This window comes from Penicillium crustosum (genome assembly GCF_028827405.1).
Source record: "Penicillium crustosum strain IBT 35664 chromosome Unknown utg000004l_segment0_segment0, whole genome shotgun sequence".
Lineage (NCBI taxonomy): Eukaryota > Fungi > Ascomycota > Eurotiomycetes > Eurotiales > Aspergillaceae > Penicillium > Penicillium crustosum.
Genome location: NW_026623125.1, coordinates 854800 through 876409, shown reverse-complemented (window position 1 = coordinate 876409; position 21610 = coordinate 854800). Strand labels below are relative to the sequence as shown.

Here is a 21610-nt window from a genome sequence, read left to right as displayed (position 1 = left end):
GCAAATTATATATTGGCATCACTTGGTACACTTGGGCACAATGAGACATGAAGGCAACTGCCGCCGATCATCGGATGTGGGGCTGGTATGGAACCTCAAAGCTGTCACTGAGCTTTGTTCTGCTTGTTGCTGGGGAGTACTCCGTACAATGTGAGATTTAAGCATAATCTAATATGTTTTATTGTATCCATTTTGCGAAGCAAAGTCATAACTAAACCCTTAGCTCCTTCTCGGGTACCACTCGGACCCAATCATGCTCCACGCGCCCATACATCATATCGCCCAGCCAGCCCTTGATTTTCCCTGTAATTTCGGCAGGTGTGCCATGAGGGCCAGTTGGGATATTGATGTCTTTTCCGCGGTGGTGAATCAGAGCGATAGGGGTAATGAACCACTGTACACCGATTAGCCTTTAATTGTCTCCGCAGACTCGGGACGAAGAACCATGACTTACAGCTGTACCAGCAGCAAAGGACTCCAAGAGTCGGCCTTCCGTAGCTGCCTTCTGGATTTCACCAATAGTGAACTTGCGCTCGGTAACTTCAAGCTCATCCTTCAACCGTTCTCTCGCCAAGTCAAGGCAACTTCGGCGAGTGACTCCATTCAAAATCAACTGATCATCCAATGGAGCTGTGATGAGCTCCTTCTTGCCGTCCTCGCGTTTCCAGATCACAAAGAAGTTGCTCCCACCAGCCTCAGTACAATCGCCTTCAGGGCCATACAACCACAGAATTTGGTGGTAGCCTTGACGGCTGGCCTCCTGGGAAACCAGAACCGACGGTCCATAGTTGGCACCGACTTTGGCATACCCGAATCCGCCAACCCAGGAGCGTACCGTGTCGTCAGGGTTCGTCAATAATCGTTTGCCGCCCGTCGGTGTATCCATGCGAGCCATGTAGCCGACAATAATATACAACAGAGCCTCCGTTGGCCGTGTAACGCCAAGCTGGGAGTCTGTGCCGATAATGGTTGGGCGGACATATAAAAAGTCTCCTGCGCGACTCTTGGGAAGCCACTTGGCACTATCCACTGAAAGCAATGCAAATATCAGCTTTTCCAATTCGTCCGGGTCGAATTGAGGAAGGGAAATCCGCTCGGCAGACATCAAAAGGCGGCGGGCATTGCGGTCGGTTCGGAACATTCGGAGCTTGCCATCATAGCCACGGTAAGCTTTGAGTCCTTCGAAACATTCGTAGGCGTAGTGGAGGCAGGATGCGCTGGGAAGGAGGCTGAAAGGACCGTAAGGCTTGAGCTCTGGAACAGACCAGCCACTCTCAACATTCCAAGACGCCACAATCATGTGGTCGGTACAAATCGTCTTTTTGTTACTGGCAAGGGTTTCGACATCGGGTACCTCTCTTGGGGTAGTCGTATAGGCGTATGTTAATTGCGCTGCGTCAAGTGGACGCACGTCATCCATGTGTGAACCCATATTGAATCAAATCAACTAATCACAGGCAAATGACTGATCTTCCATGTTACATCGTTCTCTCGGGAACTTATATATATATATATATATATATGGTCATTTGGGTAATGAGGATTATGAAGATCCTTTCCTACCCTACGTAGGGCGTGACAAGGCGTGCGGACACGCCCTGTAGAGTGGGTCCGGCTATCCTATTGTTGACTACTCCGTAGTTAACACATACTAACAACATACTAACATATATGTCACATACCGTAGGATACGCTAATTCCATATGGCCGAAGAATTTACTGAGTCTTCAGTCTTTGCATGAGATAAAAATTTCAAAAACCACATCTTTATTATGTTTGGGCGCTTTTCAATAGCCATCAATACGACTTGTTAGGACTATATATCAAATTTCAAAGAAATGTCTATCTATATCACCGTTTTTGGGACAAGAAACTGCGGTTTATGGCATTTAATATTTAGGTATGTATTCCGGTATACTTAACCCGAGGAACGGGGAAACACATCGGGGCCGAGATGGCGTTTTCGGTCCTGCGCACCCGATGCCGAATCCACGATGTGGCCTCGTAGATTATTGTCACAACGTGTATTTTGAACCATCAATGAACCCTTTTTGAAGGGCTTCCTGTATACCACGGAGCCATAATATTGCCATCTTGTAGTAGCCCTTGTCATCAGGATGTATGCCATCAACAAAGCTCTGAACGTCCGGTCCGTCGGGTGTGTCCATTTCCACCAGAACGATCTTTTTCTGTTCAGTCGCCTTCTGTTGGGCCAGAGCGCGAAATTGGTCGTTGACGCGCATCACCTTCAAGTTCACCTCTTTGTCCGCATTGGCAAGTAAAGTAGAGAGGAGGATGGTGGACTGAGGGGAAGCCAGCCACAGATAATCGAGCATACCACCCAGGCGGTTACCGGCCTCTGGGATATTGAAGGTCTGAAGGCAGTCATTGGAGCCGGCGTTAACCAAGAAAACATTCGGGGACAAAGATTCTACGGATTTTCGAGCTTTTCCCTCGATCTGGTCAATTCTGAAGCCACGCCAGCCCTCGTGGTTATTATTGGGCATGGGTCCATCTTTTCGCGAGCCCACCATCCGAGCATTAATGCCGTATATCCTCAGCATCTGTAACAGCGATTCTCTATACCCTGCCCCATCTGACGATCCAACGCCGCGAGTAATTGATCCCCCTAGGGGCATTAACCGCAAGACACCCTCGGCAGCGGATGTGGAGGAATGGTCTGGGAGATTTAGAATATTAGCTACAGTCTAGATACATCCAGCATCGGCTGATCATGACTAACCATCTTCTGAAAATGATGAGGCCGACCGAGACGGCTTAAGGCTAGACAAATAGTGATTGATTCCGGGGCAGCGAAGGCAAGAATTGTGCGACTGGTTGAACATTTGTTGCCAATGAGAGAACTTGATCTGTCGTTGCATATTATCAAGAGGGCAGAATATATGGACACTCATCATGTAGACAGACTACGAGCAGGAGAATGGAAGTGGCAGAGGCGAGTTGAAATATGTTGCGGCATTGTTTGTCTCCGAGCCTCGGCAGAATGTCGAGGCGCCGAGCCCGCCGTACTATCGTTCAATTCACTCGGAAGTCAAGTTATTTGTTTTAATCAGACAGGTGTGACATGCCCACTTGATAGCGGAAGAGCTCTAGGTCTTGGAGCGGTCTATACATCAAGCTGTACAATCAGGGTCAATAACCGCCTACAAAGATAATTTCATACATAAAGTATGGTCGTCCTCACACGATGGATAAAAGCAAAAAGCCCAAGAAAAAAACCCCCACACCTTTAATACCCTGTTACAGACTTCGTCCTGTGTCCTTTTTGGAATCATGGCCAGATAACATCTATTAACTTCCTCAAGTGTCTTTACACGCGCAGATGGGGATTAGTGCGAGCGAGTATAATGGAACCGAACCCTCCGAAGCCGTTCTTGACAGGCGCCCGATATAAGAAGACATTTATAAGAAGACGTTGGCGTGCCTATCAACCCCTGAAGTCAAAATCATGCTGATAGAGTCCTTGTGAATAAGTATCTCTGACGGCATCCTCTAAAAACTGCATATCAAGCGCAGGCTGGGAGAGAAGTTGCTGCAGAGATGAATCGGTCCATGGAACACCTGCCGTGGAGATCGCCCCTCGTGGCATATTTTGGGAAAGCCGAGAAGTCGCCGTCGCATCAATGGTGGGGGCTTCAGGGAACCCTGGGGGCTCTGCTATCGTCGATTTCGTATACGCGAACAACGCCGCTTCTATTGCTTCGAGATGGTGGCAATATTCCTGAGCGATGCAATTTCCGGCATCTTTGAGCTCTCTCAAGAGATGCGATGCCTCTTCAAATGAGTCTCGATCAGCTTGGTTGTCTTGTCCAACAAGGATACTTGCTATTGCTAGCACAACCAACGAAGAGAACAAATATTGAGTGTAGAAGCAATCAAAGGTAAAGAAGAAACCATCAATCCAGGATTGAGCTAGGAGTTGCGCAGAGTGTCGCGCACATCGCACGCACGCTTCTGACAACGCTAGGGCAGTCGTGGGTACCTGAAACGAGGAGACTGTTGGACCTTCCTGCGGCGCAGCAACTTGAATTCGCAGCGCATGGAGCAGTATTGGACGGGTGGCAATAATGACACACTTCCAAGTTGTAAGTAGACATTCGTGCAATATACGACCAAATAGAGTTGGACTTGAATAGAGACACTCACTTGGTAGAAAGAGAGATGAAGCGACACAACCTTCCAATCGTTTACTGCACCCGGGGTGTGGTCGATCTGCAAGCGAGGGGGTAATCGGTTCACCCAGGCCTGGAGGTCCTGTAACGACTGATGGACTTGGGAAGAGAGTTGCGCATTTAGCTGTTTGCGGCGGAGTGTATATATAGACCGAACAACATTAGCTAAACGACGAGTTAGCTCAATATGGGCTACATGGTATTGGCAGTCAAATCCGTTGCTAGTAAGTTGATCGACTCCAGTCCCGTCGCTGAGCGGGAGAACGGAGGGAAGGTCCACCTCGATCTCGTCGTCATGAATTGCCGAGGGATGGCCGAGACTGGCCCCCCACATCCGATCAAACATGTACGTGGTCCAAAAAAGTCGTTTTCTGTGCTCTCGGGTATCGAAGTCGGAAAGCTGGGTTTCTAATATGTTGAAATGAAGGCCTACCACGATAGCCGAGCGCATGGCTGTGCCGGAGAGTATATATGCACTGTACCGTCGATTCAGCGCTAGTGAGTACATGGACTTTGATAGCATCGTTAGTAGCAATTAACTTAAGCGAAGCCCCGATAATAAGCATACTAGTATAAGTAGAGTCTCGATAACCTCGGTTCCGGGACGTTCATTTAGGTAGCCCAACATCTTTGATGCCTGGGCAAAGTATGCCATTCCCGGGTAGCTCTGCATCGCCGCCGCTCTGGAAGTGTACAGCTCCCCAAGAGCAAAAAGGGCCCAGAATCTGCAGCACATAACTGGGCTGCCCCAAGTCGGGTTCATAAAAATCCGGGACAGGCCCTCTTTGACTTCGTCGACGCGGACGATGTAGTAACAGCGACTGATATGTTTCAAGGCGGCCTCAAGCAAAAAGCGAGCCCGGGATTGGCTTGGCCACGGGACCTCGGACTCAACGAGGGACATTAACGCATCATCGCTTGCATAGTCAACACGAAGAAGATGGGTCGGTTCCGGTGCCCTAGGGTCGGAGATGACCTGACGAAATCGAGTTGCAAAGGCCGTGTCCGCAGCTTCGCTGATCAAAATGGGTGTATGGAAGGCATTTCGATTGTCAAACCAGGGAGCGTCGTTAAAGGTTGGATGTATCTCAGAGTCGACATTCTCGACTCTGGCAGGTTGCGGGGCTGGAACTGTGGTTTGCGACCTCGTCGGCTCTGCCGCTATTTCTTGGGACACATGTTCATCGAGCGGGCTTACTTCTAAAGGATGATTGTCCGGGACCGGCCGGGTATTTTGTTGCTGCTTCAAAAACTCGATTTCTTCTAAGAGTTCGTCGATGAACCTTCGGCTTGATCAGTCCCCTCCGTTTGTGATGTAGGAAAGCAAGGAGGTAAGGGGCAAGGGGCACCTTTGACGGACTTTGACCGTCCTGTTTCGTTGAGGATACAAGCAATCATTTCCCTGCTCGGCTTGCAGACAATTTTGACATGGCTTTTCTCCCGTACATTTAATCTTCTTTGCATGACATCGGTAGCAACTGACGGCAGTATTAGTCAAATTCTACCGCATATCACTTGGAGATCTAACGCAACGACTTTATTGGCCGGTAACCTATGTCGGTGACCTGCTGATGGCGCCGCCTTTGGCTCTGGACGATTCTGCATTATTTTGAAAGGATTGTTCAGTATGGTCACGCGGTGAGACCGGGGGAAGAGAGAAATGCCGACGCGTGAACCTTGAAAGGCCAGACTGCTTACTTGATATCCCGGCGTGTCCACAGGTTATTCTCGGCGTCATGGTTTCCTGCCGTACTGACCCACCTAAGTTAGGCTATCGAAGAAAAGATTGACTAGACTTGAAGGTTTCGAGTGGACTCGGGATGATTGAGATGGTAGCACAACATATTTATTTACTCGATCTAGTTTTGGGCATCGGCAGGCGCTGCCGCGCGCGCTGCGGGTCGCAGCATATATATACCCATTAATGCAGCCATCGTGTAAATTCGCTCGGCCTTGCTTGATTTTGTCAGTTTTGCCCTTCTGAAACCACAAAAACAATATCCCCGTGACTTGTGTTCTATCTCACAATGCAGTACACCCATATATCTAATCCCGCGCGCTTGGGTCATGAGGCAAAGTCTGCGGCGGCTATGTGTATCAAGAATCTCTCTCAGTGGGCCATGGCCGTTGAAGAAATTTGCACCTGGCCTGAGTACAGCCCCCAACCACTGCGAACGCTCCCCGGCTTCGCGCAGAAAGTGGGTGTCGATCAGCTGTTCGTGAAAGATGAAAGCAAGCGATTCGGCTCCGACATTGGCTCTTTCAAAGCACTGGGCGCGCCTTATGCTGTCTACATGATTTTGTCCGAGGAAGTTTATGCGAAGACTGGCGTGCGTCCCTCCTCGGCCGAACTTCGAACATCCAAATACCATGACATCACGCGTAATGTCGTCGTATGCGTTGCCACGGATGGAAACCAGGGCCGCGGTCTCGCGTATGGAGCGCAAGCTTTTGGCTGCCGTTGTGTCGACTATATCCATGGTCATGTCAGCGATGGCCGGGCTGACCGGATGAAAAACCTCGGCGCCGTGGTTATCCGCGTCGATGGGGAATACGAAGCATCCGTGGCACGCGCGAAGGAGGATGCCCGTATGAACGGGTGGTACTTTGTCAGTAGTACTTCTTGGTCCAACTTTGACAACGACGTACCTCAACATGTTATGAACGCCTATATGGTCGTCCTCGACGAGGCACTTAGCATGATCCCCGCGGTAGACAAAGTCACACATGTCTTCGTGTGCGGCGGTGTAGGAAGCATCGCCGCGGCAATCTTTCAGGGATTTTACAAACATGTCTGCGAAATTCAAAAATCCTCCGCAGCATCCGCCACGGTGACAATGCCGCGATTTATTGTCGTGGAGCCATCCGAGGCAGACTGCCTGTTACAGAGTGCCAAAAGCCAGGAGGCTCGCGAGTCTGAAGGATCCTTGCGCACTCTTATGGCCGGTCTTGCCTGTCGCACGCCATCTCCTGCGGCCTTAAAAGTGCTCACCTGGCTTGCGAGTGACTTTATAGCCGTCCCAGACTCTGTGGCGGTGGACGGTATGAAAGCATTGGCATATGGAGAAGAGGGTGATATCCCTGTAGTATGCGGCGAGTCTTCAGCAGCCAGCATGGGTATCATGCTGGGATCAACCACGGATCCATCCTTGCGTGAAAAGCTTGGTTTGAATAGTTCAAGCCAAGTCGTGCTGTTTGGGTTGGAAGGTGCTACCGATCCAGAAATTTATGAGTCATTGGTTGGGAAGTCATCCCAGGCTGTCTTCGAAGCCCAGGATGGCTTCGTTGTCCGCGACTAACGCATTCCAAACTGTCTTCTATGTTCTGTCGTTGGTTATTATGATATTTATGAGCGATAGTCACCCACCTTACAGGATAATTTTCAAAAGTCATAGCAATAGATTTCTAAACTTTTCTATCAATTATTCTTGATTGCACCATGCACATTAATGCGTGGCCTTCTCTTGACAATAGTACAAGTAGTGCACGTACGTTTATAATATGAATCATACTAATGGCGTTTTCTGGCCATGTCGAACTCTGTTGCCTCATCCTCCGCTAACTAGCCCGAGCTACTTTGAGAGCTATGGGCGTGGTATGGGGTTCGGCCCAACCCTAACCTTTCCGTCGGGGTATTGACAATATCACCGAAGTCGCCCCACATCCTGTTCGGGCATCTGAGTTGAGTTACCGGGAATAACCGCCCGCCTTATTTGCTTAGTTAACAACATAATTGCATTGGTGGTGCTCCATATATCCATAACTAGTTCCCCATAGGTCTTTCCCTCGACTCATTCATTGTACAATTCACCCGTGGACGTTTAGTCTAAAGTTCTTTGCTACCCGTGGTAACCCTCAACAAAAGCCTCAGAAAGATGACTTCGCAGTCGAAATCCCTCCCCCAGTTGACGTCCTCTAAACTCTTCCTCACCGAGGCCGGAATCGAAACCACCCTCATCTACAAAAGGAATATCCATCTTCCTAGCTTCTCTACTCTCCCACTTCTCAGTACAAAAGAGGGCACGAAAGCTCTTACGTCTATCTACCAGGATTATATAAATATTGCTCTTGCCCATTCAACCGGCATCGTCCTCGAAACTCGAACTTGGCGTGGCTCTCCATCGTGGGCCTCTGAGCTTGGCCTCTCTATCCCACAGGTCCTCGATTTGAACCGCGAAGCAGTCAATATCCTCCAAGATCTGAGACGTGAATTTCAGACGCCATCCACTCCTATCGTTATCAGTGGTACCCTTGGAACTCTTCAAGACGCCTATAAGGATTCTACGATTTCTTTTTCTCGGGCGCAGGAAAACTACCGCTCCCAAGTTCATGTCCTTGCTGAAGAAGGCGTCGATATGTTATCTATAATGACTGTTACAAATCTCAACGAGGGAATCGCAGCAATTACTGTGGCGCGAGAGTTTAATCTCCCAATTCACGTCTCGTTTAGTATCGAGATAGACGGGCGACTGCGAGGAGGAAGAACGCTTGACGATGTAATTCATGAAGTGGATCGTCTGACGGAGAACTATACAACCTATTTCGGGGTGAATTGTGCGCATCCACGTCATATCATGACGGCATTACGGGATCTCCCCAAGGATGTGAGGTTGAGGATCGGGTCCATTCGTGGGAACGCAAGCCTTAAGAGCCACGAAGAGCTTGATAACACGCTAGTTCTAGATCGAGGTGATGTTTCCGTTTATGTTGGAGAGTCTTTTGGGCTGTTAAATTTGTTGCCGGAACTGAAAGTAGTAGGGGGCTGTTGTGGTACGGATGAAGAGCATCTTGAGGCCCTTGTGAGAAAGGTTAATTCTTTTAGTTGCTAAAAATACAAATAAAAAAAGATACTGCTTGGCCACACAACCTCTTTAGCATGTTCTAGTTCTGGAGTGATGTTAAGGTATTGGAACCCTTAAAGCAAGATTGCTTGCTGTTCCCCTCTCTGACACTCATCCACATCATCCACTCCCTTACAAACGCCCACGACGATTAACTCGGCCAATCCATTGCGCTTCCTTGGCACTGAGGCCATCGTTGATCTATGGCCCGTACCTTCTACATGTCCCAGTTCAGAAACATGGAAAGATACCGAGAAGATCGCCAAAGAAGTCAATGCAATACATGAAGTCACAGCCGCTGAGGGCCATCCCCAGCCTACACGCGTGGGACATCCTGCTGCCACTCCTCCCATGGTGAGTCGAGGATTTTGAAGAAGGGAGAAGCCTATCTACAGATGCTAGACTAATGTACTGGGAGCAAACAGAGAAGTTTTGACTTCCAACAACACTCAACTCCGGTATACCGGGCAACCCAGGCCGGACATGATGATAATGCGGTGTTGACTGCGTCGAAGAAGGCATCGCTCAGACCTAGATCATCATATGGCATTTCATAGCTATGAAATTGTTGGCCGTTGGTGAACAGCGCTTATACGAAGGGTGTATATTGAAAGCTCCCTCTGACTACTACTATTTCTGACCGCGGTCAGAATTACTTTTGCGTTTTAAGCTCTCTTCGACTATAACTGTTTCTAACCGCGGTTAGAAACTATCACCTATAGGCTTTGGTAAGCTCTGACTATCTACTATAAATGCGAAAGAAAGTATTGATTTTACCCTGATTAAAGAATTGAAAGCAAATTGTGTAAGCCCTAGACTACACAAATTACATAAATTATGCAACTTATCAGATGTCACGGGTTTTTGCTGTTTGTCTTGTTTGAGGACTCATTTGGACTCAGCGGGTGACTCTGTACCTGTACCAATTCCCTCGCCCTCCTAGCACCACCCCGGTTGGCCACCAATGTGGTTTGTTTTTCAGCCCCAGTTTCACAGTCGCCAGAAAGTGGTTGTAGAGCACTTCTCTATCGTTCGGGCAGGGGGTTTGGAACCCCTAATAGTAATGTGGTTTTTCAATACGATACCAGCGCTGGACGGAATGGACATTGACGAGCTCGTGATGTTTTCTTCAGTCCTGTCGGAAAAATTTACTGGAGATATGTATATATGATATGGCTAACACTTCTCAACAAATAAATTGACCGAAATTCCTCCGATGTGGACAGCCAAGAGCCTCCCCTCATAACCCCGCAGTCCGGGTCCACAAACGTAGAGCGTGCCACCGGACTTGGCCTGAGCCAGACCTCCGTACCTACGTAGAAACCCAAATGAGTGTCTCCCCGGAGAATCCACCTGTATCAAATTAGCAACTCTGTATGGACGGGCCTTAAACCAAGCGGGACCGAAAGAACGTCCCCAGCCAAAGAAAACCATACTGAGTGGTGGATTAATATGGTAGAGGACGAGCGTCTGTGGGGGTATATTAACAGCCCGGAGGCAGCTTCGGCCACAGACGCCATTCCTCACAATGAGAACGGATGGATGCGAATGGTTACTTCCCAGCGGGGCTCATCGCCTTCTGCCCAAAGGCTCGTCATTGTAATGGCTGGGCAGTCTTGGAAAGACACGGATAAAGGTATATAAGAACGGGAGGGATTGATCGTTGCACCAATAAATCCAGCCAGCATCAAGAACCGAACTGGACCGGACCACGAAAATGGTGCGCATCATCTCCTCACTAATCAAGACGATCCTCTCCTTCGGGGCCCTCACCTCCGCATTCACCAACCCGATCCGAAACCCCGGAGGCAGCGATCCCAGTCTCGTCTACTCGGGCGGATACTACTACCTCCTGACGACGACATGGACGGATGTGCAAATCACCCGGTCTACCAGCATCGACGGTCTGAAGGATGGCGAGACGAAGGTCGTCTATTCGACCGATAACGACTCGCGATGCTGCAATAATTGGGCCCCGGAGCTGCACTATCTCGGCGATAAATGGTATATCTACTACACTGCTGGGACCGCGGATAATCTGGATGGGCAGAGGTCGCACGTTTTAGCTGGTATAGATACCCACCTAGCCCCTTCCCTGTGGCCCCACCGGAGAATTGAATAACTAACTATGAGGTGTAGGAGGTAGCACCCCCTGGGACTCCTGGTCCTACGGCGCCCAGTTAACAACAGAATGGGGCATCGACGCGACCATAGTCCGTTTCAACGAATACGGCAACTTCCTTGTCTTCTCCTGCTTCCATGGTGTCACCTACCAGTCGCTCTGCATGCAAAAGCTCGGTGACGACTTCATCTCCGTTACGGGCGACATCACCGTCATCTCGGAACCAACCGAAGACTTCGAAATCCACGGCACCCCCGTGCAGGAAGGTCCCGCGGCGTTGTACACAAACGGACAGACGCGGATCGTATACTCCGCCTCCTACTGCTGGACACAATACTACTGCCTAGCCAGCCTGACCTGGGATGGCACGACGAACCCCACCCAGGCCAGTGCGTGGACGAAATCAGATGGATGTCTACTGGACTCGAGCAACGGGAACTACGGCACAGGACATAACAGCTTCTTCCAGAGTCCGGATGGAACGGAGGTGTGGACTGCCTTCCATGCGACGACGAATAGTGAGGGGGCGTGTGATGATAGTCGGTATACGATGGTGCAGCCGGTGGGGAGTAATAGTGATGGGACACCGAACTTTGGAGAGGCGGCGCCGTGGACGCAGGTGTTTGAGGAGCCGAGTTCTTAGTTCGCACTCAGAAGTACCCAAGATAGGGCTGGATGAGGTGTATGGATGGATTGGGCAGTTTTCATGGTGGAGAGTGGCTCCATTATTGTTATGTAGGTATCATGTCGTTTTATGAAAAGAAGAAAAGGGTTGCAACACATGAATCAGTAGTTGTCACACACACACACACACACACACACACGCCACGAACCCTATCCCTAAGGCAAAGAAAGCCATCGGTTCAGAAACTATATCTCATATCCGTGACGAAACCCACAATCAAAGCATATGAACAAGGTTTGCGTCAAATCTTACAAAGTAATTGTTTATTCTGTTAAGGCCCAAGTGAATTATAGGTTGATCCTATTCATCTAGCGTTATAGTGACGTCTTATGTGCTATATAGCTATGTAGTAGCTGGAACGCAAATCCAAACCCGCACTCCTCCCATTATAGAGAAAGTAATTAAATAAGTGATGTTATTCAAGCCTCCAGGAAGTCTGTTTAATAGATTCAACACAAGAATTTCCGTCCTGGATAATACTGTCGCAGGCAGTAGTCATCGAATTTTAGAATAGATAAGCCATTCATATTAAAATCGAGCTTAGTTGATATTAGTCTGTGCATAGTGGCCATATAAAATGGTTCAATGTACAACGGCAACTTTGCTTCACGCCAGCTTATTGCCCTCAGCTGCACCGGTATTCTTTTCATCGGGAGAAGTAGTCGGATCCAAGCCAGAATCTGTCCGACTCCCGGGCTTCTGCTTAGCTATTCTCTGCTCAGCCTGTGCACGTATCCTGTCGGTCATTTCATCCAGTTGCTGGGCAGATTCCGAAGCGTATTGACAGTGGCGGCGAATTGCTGGCCCGTATTTGTAGAAAATCCATGGGAATGGCAGACAAGCTACAGCGAGGAAAGCCGAGATTGAGGAGGCCCAATGGATACCAAGATTACGGTACATTGGCGTTGTGAAGAGCGGGCTATATAGGTATCACATTAACTCCCTTGTCACGCTTTGGTTGGGAATAGAGAGAGTGAAGACATACAATGCAGCGCCGAAAAGGGCCCGGATTACAGCGTTACCCGCTAACGCCGATGCGGCGTAAATAGTATACCCATCGACCAGGTAGTTCACCACACTCAAGAAGATGGATACATGGGAGAATCCGAAAAGCACTGTTCCAATCTCGCAGACGATCCAATGGATGTGTGGGAAGTTGGTCCAGGCGAACCAAAATAGTCCGACAGGTAGGGTAACTGCTCCGACCATCGCCGGAATGAGCCGAGCTTCGGGAGGTGGACGGCCGTAGGCTGTGCGATCGGCGACTTTCTTATACCGACTGTCGTCGAGGATTGAATATGCACACCCGAGAATCTGCCCGATCATCATTCCAAGAAAGGACAGGCCGGAGGTGCTCTGTGGCCATTTGAGATTTTCTTCGAAGACAATAGGGAAGGCAGCAAATTCCATGTACATCGTTCCGTAAACTATTGATAATTGTGTTAGCGTTTAATAACAACAGATGAACAATTGAGAGAACTTACTGATAGCCATGTAGATAGACAAAAGCAGCACAATCGGCTCCATAAAAAGCAAGATCCAGGGTCGGACCATGGTCTTGGTGAAGATTTGGCCAGCAGTCCGATTCACATTCCCAACGTCTAGGCGACTCTTGTACACTGCTCCGGTTATTTTACTGAGCTTGGCAGCGCGCTTCTGCAACAGGACGGGGGTGTAAGTCTCTGGGATAAAAGCGATCCCAAGCAGGAACACTACCCCATTGAAGATTGTTGTAAGACCTTGAACCCACTCCCAGCCCTTGGACACTGCCAAAAAGTCGCAAGTAGTTGGTCCGAGACTAGGACCTAGGAAGGGGGCTCCAATAAACGCGATTGTAGCCAGCCCTCTATCGCGGGCAGTATACATGTCTGAAACCACGCCTCCAGCATTTGAAATTGCTGAGGAACCAAATGCGCCTGCAAGGAATCGTAGTACTAACAATGTCGCAATGTTCGGACTTGCAATTGTTGCCCCAGCAAATATTGTAGTCAATCCGTACGTGACGAAGTAGATTATCTGACGACCCCAGAGCTCAGAAAGCGGAGCCCAGATAGCTGGCCCGATGGCAAAGGCGAGAACAAAAAGTGAGGTGTCGGCAACAACTAGCTCAGTGCTGGCACCGAAGCGTTCTTGAATCTGGGGGTTGGCTGCTGAAAGAGCAGACGAAGCGAAAGTAATGGACAGAAACGAAGCGGCTTGTAAAAGTGTGATGGACCATTTTAGCCAATCTTGCATTTGATGGGGATCGCGAGCATCTTCATGAAGCCAGTCGACCAAGTAAGGATCTTCCGCCGTGCCATTTCCTTCCCATTCGTGGTTGAGGACATCGTCGGTGATGATATCCTGGGATAGCACTAGCCGGTATAGAGGTATCCGAAAGCGATTTCTAGCTTTATCCGTGGAAGACATGATTCAGGGGTTTTTTCTTCTTGGCGCAGGACACTTGGGAACATAGAGTAAATGAGGGGATTATGGAGAAACAGATGAACAGAAAAGTATGTTGCGCACAGGATACCCACGACTCCTTTTTGGTGGGTGCAATAACTCGGAGCAAAAGAAAAAAGCACCAGAATCCTGAAATTGGGGGTCAAAATAAGTCTGGAGGATGCTGGATTTAAGCACCCATCGGCAATGGCGTTGAAAAGGGAAAGGGAAATTGATATAGGTCATTAATATTGATTAGCGAATTTTCCAGGTTGATTTGAAATCAGATTGCGAATAGGCTCGGAGACATTTCGACTGGAATTTAACCGAATTCCCCTTAAAGAGTGTGTTCGTCGGTTCTTCTGAAGTTGTAATTTTGTATAAAAGACGATGCCATTATTTCCAGGCTCTGCCAAGCTTTGTTGCCATGGAGCATATGTCGACCAGGAACCAATCACAATCCAGGTCTGGACCCGCCGACCCTCGTTCGCACTAGTACCCGCTTCCCGAGCCGCTATGCTGGTCGGGGCAATGCCGCTCCGTCAGATAGCCCCCAGAAAAATGTTTAACAATCGAACAGAAACTTCCAGGGGCTGTCTGTTTCTTGTTGGGGTGGAGCCTCGCAAAACTCTCATATACTCGCCTGATATAATCAACTAATCAACCATCAAACCGCGCGTCCGGCCGTGATTGGCTGCTAAAGCTTTGGTACTTTCATGCAGAGATATGGATGTCTTCCAGGTCGATGATGACGGCTTCACAGTTGAAAAGTCTTCCTGGAATCAGTTTATGCAGCCAACCTACCTTTAGGTTTGAAGCCGGCTCAGGTGGATGTTTTTAGATCCGGCTTTAGGAGAATTGGGTCGGGAGACCATCAGGATCCGAAGAAAAGTCTTTCTGGATGAACTAAGACTGAAACTGCCTTTCAGGAAATTTGTCACCCAGGAATGTTTCTTCTGGCAACATGTTGAATTGTGATGAAGAGATTGATAAGAACTCGGAGTTGAATGATGGTCTACACAAAGAGGCTCTCCTTAGATGCCATAACATAATAGGAATTTAGCTTGGCCGTGACACAAATATCTAATAGTAGCCAAACACTTATAGAGCAATGCTATTCTGCAGGACAATCTGGCGGTAGTAAGTTAGTCCGCGGACCCTGGCTAAAGGTAAGAATGTCGTGCTGGCTGGCTTTGTGATATCCAACTAATACTACAAGTCTATTATCACACTTGGTCAAAGATATTGTAGCTTGGCGTGTATATATAGTCTTTGAGAAAGGGTATACATTTGTCCCATCTATGTATGGCGGTATATATTTCCTGTTTAGATTCTCAGATCGGAGTCATGATGTTCCGGTCACATATCTCAATAATTAATAATTCCTGAGTGCCTAATTTCCATGCCCAGGTGATGTATCACCTTCACCACATCAAATATCAATAGCCCGTTGCTTATGCTCTTTCGCCCATCCAAAATTTATGTTTATCTCCCTAAAATGATATCTCACGAAATCCCCCAGCGCAGCACACCAATCCAGTGTTATGGCCCCAGCCCCCTAGCTACCACGACCCACCACGCAGTATATCCTTTCCCATCTAGGGAGCCCACGCAAGCTCCGTGTGTCACCGCCAAGGCTGCAGGAACACAATTCTCGGCTGGTGCACCATCATATACCCCTTACAACTATTAGAATACCAAGCGGCTGGTGACATTGTCGGCTGCGTTGCTAACAGCCCCATTCAAGTCACATCTGGGGTGCACGATGCTTGTGTCCTTCGAACCATGAGCACAGCCGCCAGCGTCAGCTATAGATCATTAACATGGTCCAAGTTGCACAATCACACAAGGACTTCTCCATCCGCCACTATCAATGACTTCATACTCAATGAAGTCAGCGGGTATGCTTGTTATGTTTTTGTTCTACACACCATTTCCCGCCGTATATACCAGGAGGCAAAAAAACAGCCCCCTCCTCTTAAATTAAATCTTCATTACTTTATAATCAAACAGGATCAAGCAACGTCGTATGTATTCGGATGTTGCATTCACTGACGCAAACAATCCCCGCTGTAGGGCATCCGCCCGCGAGAACGACAAGGCGGCCCCAGCCATCATCCAATCAGTGCCGATCAATCCCACATCTGCCCCTGTAGATCCCCCAATGGCCCTGTTTTAGGCGAGACAATGATAGATCTTCGCGCTGGTGCGTGGCGTGTGTCATTGCAGTGCTCCACGCCTGCAAGCTATAAGACTTTGATGGAGCCTGATATGCGTTCGTCTTTACTTTTCTGGTTTCAATATTGAAATACCCCGTTATTCAATCTCACTTTTTTTTTCCTGCTTCACTGTTACTTTTTCTCAATGTATGTTTTGTTTTGCATCATTTCCTTGCCCTTGCATCCAGTCTGAACCCGCATATTGTGGGCGTTTTCACCGTATCTTCTATTATACTTGACTCGGTCGCTGACTTAGTCCTTCCTTGTCTTAATTTTAGATACCCCATTTCCAATTTTCTTCCAACTTCTACCAATTCAAAATGCGTGCCTCCGTCATTATCCTCGGCTTCCTCGCCACTCTCACTGTCGCGCTCCCTGAAGCATACCCTAAAGCCGAAATCGCCTGCCAATCCGTGAGTCTGCACAATGGCTAAAATGCTAAACAACACGGGGAAACAATTTCTAATGATGCTATTAGGTCTCGATGGCCTGCATAGCTGCTAACTGCGCTGTTGAAGGGTGCTGCTGTGAGGGACTCACTTGCGGATCCAACGGTGTAAGTACCTAACGACCCCGACGCGTTATCTACTGTCATTTGTTCGATCCAAGATACTAATGGGAATGACAGACTTGCACGGTACTATAAGATTTTTTTTTTTTCGCTTGGGGTTACAATATGATAAAAGGAGGGATGGACCTACCTGATCAACCATGATGCCTTTTGAGTTGGCATGAGGATGCAACATGGACAGGGGAATTATTACCCTGGCCTTATGCCCGATGCTTCACTTGTATTTATCTGTCTTGTTAATGGTATATAACTCTTGAATATCACAAATTCACAATCCTTGCATTTGTAGGCTTCCTAGCCTACTTAAAAATATAAAACAACTATCAATAGCTTCACTCTGATGCGGCTATTACAAAAGATAGCCCCTAGTGTAACGTTCCTCTTTGCGCATGGCTCAGCTTGACCTCGACAGATGGCGGATCACTCGAGAAGACAGCCCAAGAACACACAACCTCTGGAAATGATATCCAACAAACTCCACGAACAAACATCCCATAGACGCAAGACTTCCAACAAAGGAGCAAAGGAGATCCATTCTTCAGTCGTCTTTTCCACCCATATCGTCCAGCGACAAATGGTCAAAGACATCAATCTCAAAATTTGATCTCGCCAGCCTCGAGACGACGTTCGACACTGCCCCGGGCCCTATTTTCGTCGCCACTTTTCTTTCGTGTCCCCTCGTCGTTCTTTCGCAGGCTTCCTGCCATCTCTGCAATATTTAGAATTAAAATGACTAGCAATGCAACAGCTCCCATAAGGATGGCGTAAGCGACGACACCGGGCAACAAAATGTAGTAGAATGATTTGAACCCCTCTCTGACGAAGATAATAGTCCCGTACAATGGATGGAGAAGGAGGGGATATTCACTGAACCTGTCTCCGAATAATTCGTCCGCAAATTGCTCCATGTTGAGCGGTATATGAATAATCAGAAGAGAGGGGTTGAAGTGAGATTTGGCTGTTCGGGTCGGATTTGGTTGACTCGATTCGTGATACAGGTGATAGGAGTATGTCCGTGATCGCTGGGGTCTTGAGAGAAGAGAAGATGGATAGTAGTCGTAGCAACGAGCCACGCCAGTGCCCTGGAATTTGTGAGATGCAAGTGACAGAAGTATCTTGGTAACAGCTGAGGTTCAGATGGAGAAGAGAAAGACGGAAGATAAGAAGTCATGTCAGTGCCCTGAAATGTGTAGTCCATTCAAAGTTGGAAAGAACTCTGGTCCGGGGAAAGTCAGATGACTACCTTTCCTATTTGGGAAGTATAGATATCCGCTACCCAACAAACTTGGAAGGTGGCACATACCTAGGTAGCTAGGTAGTTATGTCGGTACTACTAGTTCTATTCAAGCTTTTCCAAAACCTCCAAATACTCAGCCTCATCTCCGGAATGCGTCATCCTCAAAGCCGCCAACCTCTCCCTCCGAGCAACAACCATCTCCCCAAGAAGTTCAAGCTCAATCTCAAGACGCTTCTCCAGGTCATAGGTAGTACCACCAGGACCACTTGCGGTTGCGGGAAGAGGAGCAGTGAATAGTTCTGCATCTGGCTTTCCCTGGTTCTGATTCTCCTCGTGTTCTCGCTCTTTCTGTTCTCGTTCCTTCTTCTCTTTCTCTCTCTTCGCTTTAATCTCCTCGGAATCTGGACCCCATCCAAATACCACGGCAAGTATAGCGAAAAGTACCAAGCCGATGACGAATATTATGGCCAATGCCACGGCTACTGGGATGACGAAGTTGATCAATATCGTGAAGAATACCCCGGTAATAGACTTGACTATTAGGAAGGGGCGCAAGTAGAAGGGCTCGCATTCGAATGGGAATGGGTATGCCATTGTGAGAGATTGAGGGAGTTTGATGGTGGTTTGAATTCGGATTCGATTTGGTTCTGGTTCTTGTTCTGGTGTTGGTTCCTGACAGGAAAGAAGGAGCGATATTTGTTCTTTGGCGCAATTTTTGTCTTTGTTGGGAGTTCAAAGTCTTATCCTGGGGGATGGGAAACTGAAGACGTTAGTTTGATCCCATGGCTTGTGTTGACCTCGGTGTTGGGGATCGTATGCACCGCCCCAATGTCTCGGGCGCAGGTTGCATGATGTCAGCCATTGACAACTGATCGTATGAGAACCGATATAGGAAGAGGATTTGCAACATAAGCAATGAAAGACAGGGATACCCTGAGTTCAAAGTACAAAGCTGACACGGCAAATACGGGGTACATACTACGTCATGAAGAAAAGGCTACCAGAATCAAAACTCGTAAGAAGGCATAAATAGGCAATATACAAACTAAAAACAGGAATAAGGAGATCAAAAAGGTGCACAGTCAGTAGACAACGTCAAATAAAAGGTGTATCTACCACAGGAGTCAAATTTAAAATAGAATCCAAGAAGGGAAGAAAGGGCCGATCGGAGTCCGTAGACACACCACCAAGCCAGAGAAAGGTAAAACTCCAAGTCCTCCTGTACAAGTTTTGCATTTGCAGAACTAAACAAAAAAAAATTCAAAAATCCATGGGAGAGTCGTCACGCTTAGAAGACTCCGGAGCAACCCCAGTGCTGCTCAACGTTGAACTCACCGGGGTTCTTCCAGGCGTCATCGGAGTAGGAGAAGAAGATGGACTTGGAGCCAACGGCCTTGGCGATGGACTTGATGGCAGTAGCCTGCTGAGCGGTACCGGGGACGGCAGCACCGTTAGCGTCACCGGCGTTGGGCCAGCCAGTCTCGAGGTTGATAACGTCCTTTCCGCCACAAATCTTCTCGAGAACCTCGAACTCGCCCTTGGTGAACTCACCAGCCTTCTCGGCGGTGACATCGGCGTTGAAGAAGGGGTGGATGTTGGCACCGACGATGTCGACAGCGCTGCAAAGAGTGGCAGCGCCGTACTGCTGCCAGACGTTGATGGGCTCAGTGGTGGTGATGACACCGGTGTAGCCGGCAGCCTTGAAGCTGGAGGAGGCGGACTTGATGAAGGAGGCCAGGGAAGCGGCATCAACGTAGCCGGACTGGATGGCCTCGTTACCGACAACGATCAACTTGACCATGTCCCACTCGGCCCACTTGGCGATCTCAGTGACCTGCTCCTGGGCAGCGGAGATACCGGAGCCGTCGATGTAGACACCCATGATGATGCTGAGGCTGAGCTCCTTGCAGGCGTCACCAATGAACTCGAGACCGCTGCAGTCGGTGGAGTAGACGCGGATCAGGTTGAAGCCCTTGCCCTTGATGACCTTGAGGTCGGACAGAACCTCCTGCTTGGTCTTGCACTCACCGGCAGAGGTGTAGGGAGAGTAAGTCATACCATACTGGCCCTCACCGAGAACGGTGGGGACACCGGTGGAGGTGGCGGCGGAGGTGGTGGAGGAGCTGGAGGCAACGCTGGAAGCAGAGCTAGAGGCGGAGCTGGTGCTGGTGCTGGTGGCAACGGGAGCGGCAGTGGTGGTAGTGGCAGCAACGGTGGTGGGGACAGCAGCGGCGGAGGAGGTCGAGGCCAGGCTGCTGGTGGCAACAGGGCAGATGTAGGTGTAGTCGGTGCGGGTCACAGTGACGATGTTCTCATCCTGGGTGTAGGTACCGGGGACAATGGTCTGGGGGGGTGGGGTAGACCAGAACGGTGCTGGTGGGCACAGTGGTGGTGGTAGGAGGCACAACAGTGTAGGTACCAGCGGAGGGGCAGACGTAGGTGGTGGTCTCAATGACGCTGGTCACGGTGCTGCCGGAGGGCTTGACAGTGGCGTAAGGGCAGACGACAGTGGTGGCAGTCTCGACGATGGTGGTAACACCACCGTAGGTGTGGGTACCGCTGGGGACCTCAGTGGAGGTGGCACCGCAGACAGTGGTGGTGTCGTGGACGGTGATGGTGGTGGCCGGGATGGTGTAGACACCGGTGGTGGAGAAGGTGCTGACACCGGGAGTGGGCAGCTCAACAGCGGGAGTGCTAGCAACGGGGGTGGTAGAGGCAACCGGGGCCGAGGAGGCGGGGGCCGAGGAAGAGCCGGAGACAGTCACGGTCAGAGTGCTGGTGCTGGTAGAGTGCACAGTGCTGGTGAGAGTGCTGGTGGACTCGGGGGTGGGGGTAGGGGTGGAGGTAGAAGTAGAAGAGGGAGGGGCAATAGTCTCAACGGGGACCAGGGTAGCATCGCCGTAGTAGGTGATGACCTTGGTGGTGCAGCCGCAGGTCTCCTCGGCGGCAGGGACGGAGGAGGACCAGACGCTGGCGGAGGCCTCACGACGCTGGTGGAAAGCATCATGGCGACGGTGAACACCGTCGGCCATGGCAGAGCCGACCAAGGCGGCGGCGGCGAAGATAGATCCCTTCATTATGGAAATGATAATATCCACGCAAAAGAATGAATGCCCGCTGAACGAGTGAAGCGGTGGTATAGAATTGAAGGAACGTGGGTGAGAAGGTAAAAGGACAGTGATCGGGGGCACGCAAGGCCTTTTGTTGGAGAAATCGTTACCGGGGGAGTTAGGGGGAAAAAAGAGAAAAGGAGAAAAAAGACCCAAAAAAGGGCCCTAGTCTGGTCTGCACCGATACAGGTCCACCGATCGTGAATTT

At 49.4% G+C, this 21610-nt stretch overlaps 12 protein-coding genes across 12 annotated transcripts; 5 read left to right on the top strand and 7 right to left on the bottom strand.

The window, feature by feature from the left end:
- Window positions 1–211: 211 nt before the first annotated feature.
- N7487_009387 (uncharacterized protein) lies at window positions 212–1432 on the bottom strand (the record flags this gene model as incomplete). Its single annotated transcript, XM_056877117.1, has 2 exons — window positions 212–394; window positions 455–1432. The coding sequence occupies 2 exons, from the start codon at window positions 1430–1432 to the stop codon at window positions 212–214; spliced, it is 1161 nt and encodes a 386-aa protein (XP_056725697.1).
- Window positions 1433–2015: 583 nt separating this feature from the next.
- On the bottom strand, window positions 2016–2846 carry N7487_009386 (SGNH/GDSL hydrolase family protein; the record flags this gene model as incomplete). The annotated part of the gene is made up of 2 exons (XM_056877116.1): window positions 2016–2680; window positions 2744–2846. The coding sequence occupies 2 exons, from the start codon at window positions 2844–2846 to the stop codon at window positions 2016–2018; spliced, it is 768 nt and encodes a 255-aa protein (XP_056725696.1).
- A 602-nt stretch (window positions 2847–3448) lies between these two features.
- Window positions 3449–5591, bottom strand: N7487_009385 (fungal specific transcription factor domain-containing protein; the record flags this gene model as incomplete). The annotated part of the gene is made up of 4 exons (XM_056877115.1): window positions 3449–4096; window positions 4168–4704; window positions 4762–5476; window positions 5554–5591. The coding sequence occupies 4 exons, from the start codon at window positions 5589–5591 to the stop codon at window positions 3449–3451; spliced, it is 1938 nt and encodes a 645-aa protein (XP_056725695.1).
- Window positions 5592–6220: 629 nt separating this feature from the next.
- On the top strand, window positions 6221–7492 carry N7487_009384 (uncharacterized protein; the record flags this gene model as incomplete). Its single annotated transcript, XM_056877114.1, has 1 exon — window positions 6221–7492. The coding sequence occupies one exon, from the start codon at window positions 6221–6223 to the stop codon at window positions 7490–7492; it is 1272 nt and encodes a 423-aa protein (XP_056725694.1).
- A 576-nt stretch (window positions 7493–8068) lies between these two features.
- On the top strand, window positions 8069–9022 carry N7487_009383 (homocysteine S-methyltransferase family protein; the record flags this gene model as incomplete). The annotated part of the gene is made up of 1 exon (XM_056877113.1): window positions 8069–9022. One exon carries the CDS (start codon window positions 8069–8071, stop codon window positions 9020–9022), a length of 954 nt encoding a protein of 317 aa, XP_056725693.1.
- Window positions 9023–10751: 1729 nt separating this feature from the next.
- N7487_009382 (glycoside hydrolase family 43 protein) lies at window positions 10752–11799 on the top strand (the record flags this gene model as incomplete). The annotated part of the gene is made up of 2 exons (XM_056877112.1): window positions 10752–11103; window positions 11174–11799. The coding sequence occupies 2 exons, from the start codon at window positions 10752–10754 to the stop codon at window positions 11797–11799; spliced, it is 978 nt and encodes a 325-aa protein (XP_056725692.1).
- Window positions 11800–12447: 648 nt separating this feature from the next.
- N7487_009381 (MFS transporter) lies at window positions 12448–14250 on the bottom strand (the record flags this gene model as incomplete). The annotated part of the gene is made up of 3 exons (XM_056877111.1): window positions 12448–12760; window positions 12827–13268; window positions 13326–14250. 3 exons carry the CDS (start codon window positions 14248–14250, stop codon window positions 12448–12450), a joined length of 1680 nt encoding a protein of 559 aa, XP_056725691.1.
- Window positions 14251–15763: 1513 nt separating this feature from the next.
- Window positions 15764–16444, top strand: N7487_009380 (uncharacterized protein; the record flags this gene model as incomplete). Its single annotated transcript, XM_056877110.1, has 3 exons — window positions 15764–15926; window positions 15959–16166; window positions 16279–16444. 3 exons carry the CDS (start codon window positions 15764–15766, stop codon window positions 16442–16444), a joined length of 537 nt encoding a protein of 178 aa, XP_056725690.1.
- Window positions 16445–16804: 360 nt separating this feature from the next.
- On the top strand, window positions 16805–17052 carry N7487_009379 (uncharacterized protein; the record flags this gene model as incomplete). The annotated part of the gene is made up of 2 exons (XM_056877109.1): window positions 16805–16897; window positions 16963–17052. The coding sequence occupies 2 exons, from the start codon at window positions 16805–16807 to the stop codon at window positions 17050–17052; spliced, it is 183 nt and encodes a 60-aa protein (XP_056725689.1).
- A 596-nt stretch (window positions 17053–17648) lies between these two features.
- N7487_009378 (uncharacterized protein) lies at window positions 17649–17963 on the bottom strand (the record flags this gene model as incomplete). Its single annotated transcript, XM_056877108.1, has 1 exon — window positions 17649–17963. One exon carries the CDS (start codon window positions 17961–17963, stop codon window positions 17649–17651), a length of 315 nt encoding a protein of 104 aa, XP_056725688.1.
- Window positions 17964–18394: 431 nt separating this feature from the next.
- N7487_009377 (uncharacterized protein) lies at window positions 18395–18886 on the bottom strand (the record flags this gene model as incomplete). The annotated part of the gene is made up of 1 exon (XM_056877107.1): window positions 18395–18886. The coding sequence occupies one exon, from the start codon at window positions 18884–18886 to the stop codon at window positions 18395–18397; it is 492 nt and encodes a 163-aa protein (XP_056725687.1).
- A 694-nt stretch (window positions 18887–19580) lies between these two features.
- On the bottom strand, window positions 19581–21369 carry btgE (putative cell wall glucanase (Scw11); the record flags this gene model as incomplete). The annotated part of the gene is given in 2 exon segments (XM_056877106.1): window positions 19581–20636; window positions 20656–21369. 2 exon segments carry the CDS (start codon window positions 21367–21369, stop codon window positions 19581–19583), a joined length of 1770 nt encoding a protein of 589 aa, XP_056725686.1.
- Window positions 21370–21610: the final 241 nt, after the last annotated feature.